The 13,364-nt window shown below is 39.5% G+C and overlaps 1 protein-coding gene across 1 annotated transcript; it reads right to left on the bottom strand.

Annotated features, from left to right (window-relative positions):
- Positions 1-1,881: 1,881 nt before the first annotated feature.
- On the bottom strand, positions 1,882-13,364 carry TGIF1 (TGFB induced factor homeobox 1). The gene is made up of 3 exons (XM_039351021.1): positions 12,227-13,364; positions 4,506-4,732; positions 1,882-2,904 (listed from the first exon to the last, which is right to left on the bottom strand). The coding sequence occupies exons 1-3, from the start codon at positions 12,240-12,242 to the stop codon at positions 2,356-2,358; spliced, it is 792 nt and encodes a 263-aa protein (XP_039206955.1). The 5' UTR covers positions 12,243-13,364; the 3' UTR covers positions 1,882-2,355.

The following is a 13,364-nucleotide window of genomic DNA, read 5'->3' on the forward strand; positions in this document are numbered from 1 at the left end:
AACAAAGCAGTGATCACCTCCTGAATCGAACCACAAACATGGATCAATGTGAGAAAATTCATGTCAAAAAGGGCCCCAATACACATTGACTGATCTTGGTCAATCCAAGTCAGATCTTCTTGCAAGACATTGCCTTGGACTTCTTGACATACTCTATTGAAATGGAACCAAGCTTGGAGCAAATGTGCAATATTTTATCTATAAACAAAGTTGTAAATGTAACTTCATGACACCAACAGTATCTTCACTATTTTTTCCCAAATGGGAATGGATATCCTTAAACAGATGCAAGTCTGCAGATATGGTAAGGGCAGAGAAATTGCTGTCCTATTTGTTATGGTATACTCCCAAACAGAGATAAAACTGTGATTGGTTAGGTGCATATTTTTTTCCACCATTACTTTCCATCATCTCTGCATTTGTTTCATCTTCTGCAGTTCCTCTACAGCAGGGGTGTCAAACTCAATTTCATTGAGGGCCGCATCAGCATTGCAGTTGCCCTTGGGGGGCCAGGTGAGTGTGGCCAGGATAGGTGCAGCCTACTGGGTAGGCGTGGAGGGAGTAAGTGTGGCCTACATGGTGGGCAGCAGTGGGACAGATCTGAGGGTCTCTGGCAGAAGGGGATGGGACCAGGACAAGTGCCAAGGCATGGTCCACTGGAGGAGCCTCACTGTTCCTCTCAGGCCATGTGGGGGGGGGCTGGATGGTGGTGCGGGCTGCCCGGAGCCCTGAGCAGCAGAGGTCAAATGCCCAGCCTGGCTCTCGAGCACCCATGGCATCAAGCCCAGCCCCACTTCCCCAAGGGGGCGCCCAGCTGCACTTACCTCCTCATCAAGGCTGCTGCTGCTGTACTTGCTCTCCTTAGCCAGGTTGTTCATGATGGGTACCAGGGCAAAGTCAGAGGGAGACTGAATGCGTTTCAGCATAGATGGCCATCACAAAATTGTACATTGGCTCCTGGCCAGCCGACCGGCCTGGGCCAGGGCCAAGGCAGTGGGGGCCATTCCCTGTTTCTAGGATGGCTTTGCGGGCCACAAGAAACCACTTTGTGGGCCTTGTGTTTGACATGTCTGCTCTACAGAAAGAATCAAGGAACTTGCTAGGTCCTGCAATGGAGGACAGAAATTTGGAAAAATTCCATTCAACTTCCTCACCATTTTCATGTTCCCAAGATTAGTGAGACATGCAAGAAAGCAGACTGGGGAAATCCTCAAACAATCCCCAAAGCCCAAATAGACCTTGAGTGGATTATTTCAACATTTCTGCAGAGATTAAACATGATGGTGAGATGTATGAAAACCAGAAAGTGACCTGACCACAGCAAAGGGCAGTTGTCCATTTTCAGATCACATTGCTGCACTCTGAAATAAAAACCAGATTTAACATGTGACCATCTGTGTGTATTTGGAGGCAAAAATCCGGGTCCCACTTGAGAATGGCTAATATCCTTAGAGAATGAAAAAAAAAGTATGTGTTTAATAATCCTTTGGGGCAGGGTCATCTTAAATTCAGTTTTCAGATAAATATGGATTTCCTATAAGGCATTTTGGAAAACAGAATCTTAACAAACCATACTGAAATAACCAGTGATTAATCAATAAGACAATGGAATCACTTATTTTTGAATAAACAAGGAACTTGCATTTAAATGCTTACTTGTTTAAGCAGAACTGTCTACAAGCAAGAATATGCCATAAACTGTACTAAAGGAAATACATTAAGCTCATATAAATCTAACAGCATGTTTCATTGCCAGCAACTTATAATCAGGAGTACAATTTTTTTAAAAAAATATAGTGTTAAAAGAACTGAATGTCTCCATGTTACAATGCAAATTTGCTATCTTTTGAAACACTAGTTAAACAAAATACTCAGTGTAAATCAACTATTAAAGAAAATATTTTATTACATTATGAAAAAGTATAATCATTCAAATCCAAACTTGTTTTAAAATCTGAATTTTTTTAAGACAGCCTGTTGGTATATTTTGTTCCACATGGGAATGATATGAATACTAATCTTGTTACTAAATATTGCACAGTCTGAAAGAGACAAATAATGAAAACAAAACAAAATCACATGATCTTGGGAACCATCTCACATTATGAAAAAAAAATCTACTAAGAAACTTTAAAAGTAGGAATTTGCTTCTACAGTAGCTTTAAGTTTATAACCTTGGAATGACTGGAATCCACTGAAGACCATTACAGGGATAGGAAGCTTCATTTCAGCAATCCCTTGTGCAAATAAGATTAATTAGAACAAATAATGCAGTTAAATCCTTGATATCATTGAAACAATTGTCACATCTTTCTATTACATCCCTGTTGGGGGAGAGAAAATATGAAGAACAATTTATGCCATGAGTTTTGCCTGCAATTCCATCTCTGCTGCCCGTTTCAGTGCAACATCCACCAGGAGCTGAAATCCACTGAAGTCCTGATTGAGATCTGGGGGAGTTGGAGGAGGAGTGTTGAAAAGCCCACTTTGTGCATTTGAACTAGGTCCCAACTTATCCTCGTGCAATAGGAGAGAGTTGTCTGTAAAGCTGGTAGGTGAAGCCCACTGAAGATCATCTGTGGTCTGACCTGTACCAGTGAGATGATTGAAATGGAAAGGGACATCTTTCAGTGCAGTTACGGTGGTATGACAAATTACCGAGGGACGAGCCAGAAGAGATCCTGGAGAAGGAGCATTACAAGTCTTGTTTGATCCTGGGCTAGCAGAGAAAAAGGAGCTCTCCATCAGGGGAATGCAGTTTTTTGAGCTGGAAAATTCTGCTAGGTGGCCATCAATTACCTTGGTCCCTCTTCGTGAGATAGTAAATTGATTTGGGTCCTTCCCATCCTTCCTCAACATGTCAGGCAAAAGTCTGCGCCGTGCATTGATGAACCAGTTGCAGACCTGAGAATACAATGACACTTTCATTCTTACCTTCATTCAATTCCAATTATGTCTTGCATGAAGCAGTTCAGCTAAATGCCTAAATCCCTTAAAGCTAGATTCCTAAATGTGATCAAAAAAAAAGGCTGGCAAACAAGTTTTGACACATCCTAAAGAGTCTTTCTTGGTTTGGCCAGCCCTTCCTCTCAGCAGAAAACCCAAATATTGCATTGGGTAAAGCCTTAAGTTTGGTTTTAAGTCTGAATATATGTAATGAACAAAGAGTAATCTTTGAGTAATGAACAAAGAGTAATCCAATTCATTACAGTTAGGTTAATTAACAACAGGAAAATATTTTCCTCTGAAACAGTAACTCCTCCCTAAAGGAGTTACTGATTTGCCTTGTTCAACTGACTATGTCAACAGGCAAAAGAGGGATTACCTCACCAAGTTTACCCTTGTTTGAGTATCAAGCCAGTTTCCTGGGCAATAAAAGAAAGTCCAACAGTCCTTTTTTGTTTACTGTACAAGAACTGTTTCTCCTTACAAAGAAACTGTGTGGGATACCTACAAAGAAATAATACCAATTAGTCTGAGCCAACCTGTCAAAACAACATTTACAACAAAGCCCATGAAATAGACTGAAGTGACACACTCCAAAAATACAAATAGACTCATCACCTGTTACAAATTCTGCACACACAATGTATTATTTAAAAAATAAATCAGGGAGTTAATGGATTGAAGAACATTATGTTTAAAATCCCACAAACAAAAGGAGTATTTGAAATTTTTCTTTTATGTTTCCATACCCTCCTCCCCTGTATGATTTAAAATTAATAATAAGCTTTCTGGTCTTGAAAAAGCTTCATATCTTTAAATTAATACACTTAGATTATTTCAAATATTGCTGCAAACCTTATTTCAAATATTAGAAAGTGCAACTACATATATATTTACAAAGCAAGTAAAACTTAGATAGAGAATTATTACACATTCATCTTTTTTACTGGTTGAAGGAGCAAGCAAATCAACACTTAATTTACATACTCAGAATTGTACACTTTTTTCAGAATTTGGAACAAAAACCAATAATTTGCATTCTTAGATAAATCAGGGTGCTGACAATTAGACATGAACTGATTTCTAATTATGCAGAAAGAAGTATTTCAGTAAGAAAGGGCACTGAGTTTCAAAGGTACTACATCCAGAAGATTTGGAAAAACCGAAATTCACATTCTTTCCATCACTATTACTGCATGTGCTTGCCTCATGTAAATCAAGATTTCTCATCAAGCTTGAAGCTTAAATTGTCCTAATAAAAGGCACAGATGGGCACTGAACATTCTTCATACTTATTTTAGGCACTGACCAAAAGGTTATTCCTGGGTAAGGAAGCATCCATGCCACTTAAGCTATGAACTTTGTGGGTCTACAGCAAAACCCAGGCTGAAATAGCACCTTTGTCAATCAAATATCAAGACATTTTTTAAGGAAAGTGGAAGCTAGTAGTCAATAGAACACTGAATATTAATTTTCTTAAAAGCAAAATACATAGTATTCATCAGGTTAAACGAACTTGCCGTTACTGCCTTAAGCTTCACTAGGACATGCTTACATACCTGCAGTGTGGAAAGATGCGTCCGTCTTGACAATAGTGCTTTCTCTTGTTCAGAAGGATAAGCGTTGTAACGGTGCTCATACAGCCAGTCCCGAAGAATCTGCACCGATTCTTTGGGCAAGTTACCCCGTCTCCTTCTCTTGATTGAGCAGGCAGAAGAAGAGAGATCCAGGGGCACATCCATGCTATCATCATCTTCCGTCTCACTGCCTGATATTGCAGCAGCACCTATGATGCACATGAAAAGGCAGGTGTGATGCTGTCTCTTCTAATTCTGCATTTCTCTACTCAAACACGTTATCACCATCCTTTGCAATAAAATGTGGTAATATGCACCAATGAGGATTAGGCAGAAAGTCCTAGTATCTTTCATTCTGAAAATCTGGGCAACTTGGGTATCTGTCTGTATACATACAATGATTTGCTTTATTTGGAGAACCACACCAATTATTGGCCAACAATGTGGATATGCATATGGCCAATTTTCTTCAAAACCAACTCTACCACTTTTTACTAACTTAGAACAGTTTTTCAGAGCTAATTCACTTACAGCACTAAATTGTGCTTATTTAATTATATTAGCAATCCCCCCAAAATTAGCGTGTATATATAGAGGGGGGGGGGCGGAGGCAGCACACAAACCACTCTCACAGTCTATGAGAATAATAAAAATAAACCCACAGAATGAAAAAAATCGCACTCAATTTTTTCCGGAACATCAGCTGTTTCCCATTCACAGCTGACCTTTTTAAATTGCTGCTCTTCATTACACTGACTTTATATAAATATTCTAACATTAAGTCATCTAAGAATAATAACCTGGTAATTAGAAGACATACTAAAATTAAGCCCAATAATAGCTATATATGAGACTTCATGCAAAACAGTTAACATTTTGCATGGAGTATCACAATCTCATTTATGAATAGAAATGTCAATCTACTTCTACAACTGTACTTTCAAATTAGCATTTAGCACTATACTGAGAAAAAATTCATGAGAAAATGATAAATTATGCCTCAGAATGATATCCACATTTCCTTCATCTTCTCCCTGAAGTCCTCAAGAAAGGTGGTTTGTCTACATTAGAATGAAGTTTTTTGTCTAGCCTTTCTATAGGTACTACAGATAATCCTCATTTAGCAACCATAATTGGGACCAGCAACCCCCATTGCTAAGTGAGGCAGTTACTAAATGAAAACTCATATGACCACAAATGTGCTGTCCATTCTCCCACTCCCCAGTCCTTTGAAATGTTCACCCCACTGGTGCTGGGATAGCTGGCTTGAAACTGACAAGACAAACTTTGACTTTGTTTGCTTCCTAACCACTTCTCAAGCTCTGGGAATGCTCACCCCTGATATAATTAGCAAGAAGGAAATTAATGTTTCAATTTAATGTAATTTACATACAATGGAGAGGAAGGCATTACAAGAGAGTAAGCAGGCACACAATGGGGAATACACATAGAAAGCAAGATGCTGGCCTTGGCAACCATGAGCACACTGAACAAATGGTACACACCCCCCACTGTGTACCTTCTTTTTTTCTTGTAAAGTTTCCTCTCCAATCTTTCTACTCTGCAATACTGAGAGAGAGCAACAGGTCAGGCACAGGACAACACATAGGAACTGTAATGGCAATCAGATGACTAAAAGACACTAAATGTGATTTAGTGGACACTGGTTGTAAAGTTATTTAATTCAACAACGTGAGAAGGGCTTGATTGTTCTTTTGCGCTGCCACCTTTTATTCTTTCTTGTTCCAAAGTAAGATTGGGAAAAAAATATGTAATTTATCCCCCAGTATAAATTTGAAAACTAAGCAAAGTTGATCAAATTTGTTATAGAGCTGGCAAAAGAAAGATTATATTTCAAAATGGACCACATCAGGCTCAGAGTTGTGGATTAAAAAAAATAAATACAGAAAACTTATTCCAATGCATCCCTAATGGAAGAAGCAGTTAGGCAAGAAATTAGGTTATCGTCACCTCCGTTCTAAATCCTTTCCATCCTCCATTCCAGTCACATGATCTAGACTGGAGCTGCAATTAAAGGATTGGATATTGTTCCGGAAGCCACATTCTGCACACTTTCTTTCCTTTGCTTGTTCTAGCAAGGGTCCTGTATCTTTTCAGAATGTCTGATGGTGAGGGATAACAATTGTGGCTTTCTTAAGCATAAAACACATTGATGGGAAAATTGCGCTCATTGTTTATCGGTGGATACTTTTTTCCTAGCAACTTCCAGAGTTATTTATGAACACAAACTCTGGTAACCCAATTTGTTATTATACCTTCTAAGAGATACTGTTCAATAAAAAAGAAACTTTTCAAGGTAAATAAGAAATGCATTTGTATCTACCAATGTCAGCATAACAGATCATGTGCAGGGCTAAGAATGAGATTTCTGGTGTTCAATTGTATCGGGGCTCAAGATCTAATTTTGGTCATGCTGTGTCACTAGTGTGTCAGTAAACCAGGTGATTACAATACAATAGGTCAGTGTTCTCTAAATACAATTATAAAGCTAACTGTTGGACCATTTATCCTGAAGAGAATACAGAGATTAACAAAGTGTCCTGCACCATAAATGAACCATCAGTTGAGAAGGGATTGGTGACAAGTTGGAAAGCAAAGGGAAAGGCCCCAGACATTTACTGTAGACGTTGATTGGTTTATTTGCATTTCCAGATATTTATCTAGCATATTCAGTAAAGGGGTGTGGTGATGTTTACAAAACTTTCTTAACCATTGCTGATTTAAACCTGGTTTAATCAACTAATCAACATTTCTGAGATCACCCAGTATACCTAGACACAAGAGCTGGGTTCATCCAACAGGCTTGTGGTTAGCCAGTTTGTGATCCAGTGCATCATGTGACCGTAATATATGAAATCTGGGGTCTCTTTTCATTGTGTTTGATATAATTTATAGTACGTTAGCACATTCATATGGTCTCTTTCAATAGAGGGTTTTGTGACAGAGGTCTTCCCATGAATGGAACGTAAAAAAGGGGGGGCGGGCATTCAACTAATGTTTGAACTATACAAGGCCAGATTTTTTTTTCATCAGTGCTCTTCCAACCATAAATAGCCTAGGTTTCAGTCTGATAATCGGTAGTATATTTCTATTTGCTAAAACTTTTGATACCAGAAAGTAATATAAAAACGTAGTTTATACCTTATAGCAGTGGTTCTCAACCTGTGGGTCGGGACCATTTCACGGGGGTCGCCAAACAAGGCTGTCTGCCATTTTTTCCCCCTTTTCTTTGGTCACGCCCCTGGCACCCGGTGATGTATAAGTGGTTGGGGGTCACCACAACATGGGGAACTGTATTATGGGGTCGCAGCATTAGAAAGGTTGAGAACCACTGCCTTATAGAAACCATAGTAATGTGTCAACAGAATGGAATATTCCTTTTAAAAACACTTTCGTACTGTGCTGCCAGATAGTTTATAATATTGACAGCTTATTGTTGTAGTAGTTCCCTCCTGTCCGGATGCATTTGGGATCCTACTTTCCATATAATAGTCTGATTCATGGACCTTTAGTCATTGCTCTTTCCATACACAGATAAAAAATGGGAATTCATTCAGGGATATAATAAAAAGCAAGTCAACGGACCCTAATATATTACAGAAGATTGACACCAAAATGCTGAGAAAAGCAATCAAGCCAAACTATTTCAGCTACCTGGAACAGAAGATTACCTTAAAAGTAAAGAAATGAAACTAACACGTTTGAAACTTGAAATAAAAAGTGTTCAAAAGCTAGAAAATTTATTCTGGTCCCTTCAAAACAAAATATAAAAGTTGATCTCCTCCTCACCCTATAAACATAAAAAAAGAAGAACTGGTAAAGCTCCTGACAGTATAAATAAAAATTAAAACAAGAACAAACCTGCAGTACTGAGTGGCCTTTGATCTGCTTACTTATTGTGACATGTTCCCTCTGCTAAGAGGTTAATGATACAAAACAGGTTTAGGCTAAACAGGAGAAAAATGCTATGCAACTTTGGGGGGGGGGGAGAGAGAGATAATGAGATTTCAATAAAGGAGCATTTAACTCTTTGAACTGCCAGGAAAGAGACCCTGAATTTGTGCAGAAGCTGCAGTTACAGGAAACTACAGGGAGCATTAGATGCAAAATAGTCTAGCTGATTTTTTTATTAGAGCAAAGGCCACATTGGTGCTGCCATGGCAGTGTTTACATTGGAGCGTTTGTGCTGATTACTAACAAGGGAAAACCAAAGCTAGCCTGTAATCAGTCTGTGCTCTGCATTTCCTGTTTTAACAAGGAACAGTTAAAAGGTGGTCTGACTAGGCTGCCTGTCTCAGTGTTTTGTTATTAGTTTCTTTACAAAATTCTTGCAGGGAGAAATATTAATTTGGTGTTTGAACATAACAGATTACAATTTTCACATGACTTAGTTGGTCATAATGTAACCAAAGCGTCAATTTAAAAAAAAAATAGCTTATTTTAAATTCATCTGAGGGCTGAGAAATATTTAGCTAACACCAATTTAACATTGTACAACATACTAATGTATGTATGTATGTATGTATGTATATGTATGTGTCTATACACACACACACACACACACACACACAAGAGTTTTGTCTGTGTTGTTGAAATAACTTTAATGTTCAGTAGTCATTTATTCTTCTGAAGACAATAGTTTTAACAATACTATTTGTCTAACAAAACAAACCCAAAACCACAGTTATAATTTGCAGGTACATTATAAGGTCACTTTGTCCAAAGTTTATGGGCACAGTTGATTTTCATCTCATAGTGCAGGACTCAATTTGAAAAACTCCTTTAAAGACATGTACAGTATGACAGCTTGTCTAAATACATTTAAACAAGGACAAATACCTTTTATGTGTAAATTATTTACCTGTTTGCTCCTTTGTGGCCAAAAAGTTAACATGAAATTACTTCCTAAGCCCTGCCCACATCTGTAAACTATGCATGGTAAGAATATTAATTCCTTAATTTTTGCATATTAAGGAAATGACAAACCTACTGAAAAATTTAACCTTATGAAATAGTGGAACTATTCTGTGGGGGAAAAATATTAGATGGGAAAGTGGTAGATACCAGATGCTTTGATAAATTTTCAAAATGCCTTATATCACATAAATTCACTTTGTACCATAAGCAATGTACAAAACTGCTTTCTCCACAAATCTCTTTGTGTGTGAAACTCTTATCAAGCTGCTTTGCAGAGCAGCTCAGTAATTTTCCAGAAAACACCTGCAGAATTTAAAAATATAAGCTTCAAATTATTCCTAATTTGAAAACTTTAAGTACACATGTTGTATTGACTTTCAATGCAAGAAAAACAAAATTACAAAGAAAAATAGCAGACTTGAGACTGACACAAAAGTTATTAACTGCTAAGATAATAAATATTACTTGAAAAAAATAAGAACTTTCCTAGAACTAACTTTCTAATAATTACAAGCATATAATCCTTCCAAGTTCATTTTGGCCAGAAAGTTATAACACCCTATCTGTGATCTTTATTGTAGAAAGGACATGTATCTAACTCTTTAAAAGTTAGAGAAGATAGTTTAGAGATTTGAATAGGAATATAGTTCTTCAAAAATCAACATGTTTTTCATTATAGAATGAAATCTCACCATATTTTAAAATAGAAAACTTTTAGCATAGGCAAAAAAAATAGATTAAGTATGATCCCAAGTTGTAGTGACAAAGGAGAAATTTTTGGACATGAAGTAAGAGGAAATAAATCCCAGAGATACACATAATCATTATGCTAAAGCTTAGTCACATGTAACTCACAGTGTATGCTTTCACAAAACAATGGTAATGCCAGATTTATCACAATTTGTGTAAGCATACATAAGTATAGTATACTGTGCAGTTAATAGATGTTTTTAAGACCACTTTCACTGGTCAGTGAAACCGTCAGTGAAATTTGAAGTCTACTAACTCATCTATCCCACCTTTAATATTTTTAACCTTTTGCATATTACTGACCACAGAAACTTACATCACCAATAGAAAAAATACATTCATATAAAATTATACAAATCTTTAGATTACAGCACAAATAAAATTTTAGACTTCTAGACCACAAGCACCATCAACCATCCAACTTTTCAAAATGTTTTATTCTGATCTCTTTTATATTTCATAAAAACTTTTCCTCATGCTTTTTGATCAATTCTTCCACTCCTCAACTCCTTCCACTTTCTTTCATGCACTTAATGTGTTAAAAGTTTTTATTAAACATTGTCTGGCCAGATGGAACAGGCAGCATGCTTAAAGTTGACAAGACAGAAACTCCAGATTTAAACACACATGCACAAAACAGAGCATTTCACATCCCACCCATTCCCTTCCCCAAAATCTTGGAACAATGGATCAGCAGGAAGGAAATCAGCTCATCCCCATTGTTCAAAATAAAGAGAGCACAGCAGCAGTTACAAAAATAACTATACAAATTATCCAGTCTGGATTTTTTTTGCCCAGTAATGTTACAAATATTTTTGTACAAAGTTCAAAAGCAATTATATTTGTTAACTTCAGAGGTATGCCATGGTATTGTTGGAGCACATACTGTTACCATTTAATGATTCTAACTAACTTGTTAGCTCACGTTCCTTTTATATTTGGTAGTTACACGTCACTACACGAGAGAGTTGCATGAAAAGTTTTAGATGCATTTCAAAAGCAAAAATAAGTTTCACAACCACACACAAAGCCTAAATTGTTAAAACAGGAGTTACATTGTGTCTTTCCATTTAAATACCTAACTCTAAGCCACTGACTTTTCTCTTCTTTTTTCCAGAGTGTATATGCAGCTACTATTGTAACATAAACTACAGGTAGTATACACAGGTAAGAAACTCTAACTCAATGGGGCAAATTACGAAAGAAACATGACCAAAACTATGCTGCTAAATTCACAAAACCAGTAATGCCTACAAGACATTTCACCATGTCCAGGTTTCTTTAAAGTGATTTTCAATTATCTTGGGTAGCCCAGGCTTGCATCTGGAAATAGCCTATAAACTTGCTTTTGTGTCCTCTTAAAATATAAGCGGCATTTTTTTTTTTTTTTTTTTTTTACATGTCCAGAGTCTTAAGCATGGGAGATCCGCTCTCCAGGCTTTCTTAACCGATTTTTGCAAAGGCTCCACCCCTGCCCCTCTGCCCCCTCCCTATCCGACAAGCGCAAACAAAGAAACTACTTCAAGCACACGCTGTTGCTAGTCTAAGAATTTGTTTTCAGATGCCGCCTTGCTCAATAAAGCTCGCGCTTTTAATAGAAGGACGGAATAGAAAAGGCGAAAAAAGCAGGCTTCGAGAAAGAGTCGTGAGCGGGTCCGGGAGAGAAAACTTCGTTCGGACACAAACCAGGCCGTTGGGAGACTTGTGTTTGACAGGGCGCCAGCAGTTCATGTTTTGTCCGAAGGGGGAAGCCCCCTCACCTGCCCACCCCCTCCTCAACTTCGCGTTAACGCTGTACAAAGAGGCCCGGCTTTTTCAAAGAAATGGAGGGGCAGAAGTCCCAATCTCTTCTACAGCCCCCTACTCTCTTAGAGTTGCGTACACCCAAGCCACACGCACGCAATTGTTTAGCAACGCCACGAGGTAGGCAAGCGAGGGCTCCTTCTTTTTCACTTGGAGCCGCTGCCGAAGCCGAGAGAGAGAGAGACGCCTCAGAGCAGGACAAACCTACTTACTTTTCTGAGTTTTCATTTCGGTGCCTTCCCGCCTTCTCGTGGAAGATGCCCCCCTCCTTCTATTGCGAAGAGGGGAGAAAAGGGTCGAAAGAAACTTTGGAAAAGGGGGGAAAAAAAGAAGGGTGGGGGAAAGAAAAGAGCGGAGAAGGCAGCCTCCAAGCAGTCTTTTGCAAAGGCAGCGTCTGGCGTGCGGGATGGACGGGGCTGGCTGGTGCAGAAAGTAACTTGAGAGTGGCCCTCTCGCCGCTTCTTCCTTCTTTGTTCTTCAACTGGTGCTTGGCACAAACTGCTGCTGCCGCCTCCGCCACGAGGTGTGCCCTCCCCCACCTCCCGGCCCTGACTAAGCGGGAGAGGAGCCAGAAGTGCCCCTCCCCTCCTCTCCTGCAGGCTGGCCGGCTGGCTAACGGCTTTGGGGGGAGGGAGGGCAAGACTGTCAAATACCGGCGCTAAACCGAAGAGGAGGTAGAGCAGCTCTTCCCAAGACGTAGCATAAACATGGGGAGGCGAGGGGAAAACCTCAGTGCTTCGCTTCCTAAGCAGTCCTAAGGATCGCTAATTTAACAAAAACGGGAAAAGGGGAAAGGGGGAAGTCGTCGGGGGGGAGGGCTTGGGGGGAGCGGAGTGAAAGGAAGAGAGAATATAAAATGCTTCAGGCGCCGGGATTTCTCTGCCGGAAGCGGTATAAACACTGTATAGAAAGTTTGTGCCAATAGCCCTGCGGCCCGCTTCAGGAATCTCCTCAGGCGGAGACTGCTCTCGTTCCCCAAGACCGCCTTCGGCTCGGTCAGCGTGGAAGGCCTCGTGGCAGGTTTTTCCGCCACTTCTTGGATTGTTACAGTCAGGTTGGCGGCCTCTTTCCATTGGCGGAGTCCTCGCAACGAGCCGCTCCCTGGCCCGCCGGAGAGAAGAGAGCGAGTTTTCCCCCTTTTCGGCCGCGCACGTAGCGGCCAGGTGGCTCAAATCTTGTTTCCCTTCCGCTTCCTCTGAGATCGCTGCAGCTCCCCTCCGAATAACTCATTGCTGGGTTGAATAAGCCCCTCAAATCCTTTCCGCGAGTTTACTGGGGTGGGGGGTGGCGATTCTTATAAAAACCCCTACCCACCACCCCACCCTCAATCCTATCCCAAATCTGCTGTAA

The sequence above is a fragment of the Crotalus tigris genome, unplaced genomic scaffold (assembly GCF_016545835.1).
Source record: "Crotalus tigris isolate CLP2741 ecotype Arizona unplaced genomic scaffold, ASM1654583v1 scf7180000018368.3068619, whole genome shotgun sequence".
NCBI classification, from domain to species: Eukaryota; Metazoa; Chordata; class Lepidosauria; order Squamata; family Viperidae; genus Crotalus; species Crotalus tigris.

Excerpts from the sequence above, each read along its gene's own strand:
- TGIF1 (XM_039351021.1), bottom strand. Across the intron at positions 2,905-4,505 it reads CGCATCTTTCCACACTGCAG|GTCTGCAACTGGTTCATCAA; the intron begins GTATGTAAGCAT and ends TTGTATTCTCAG.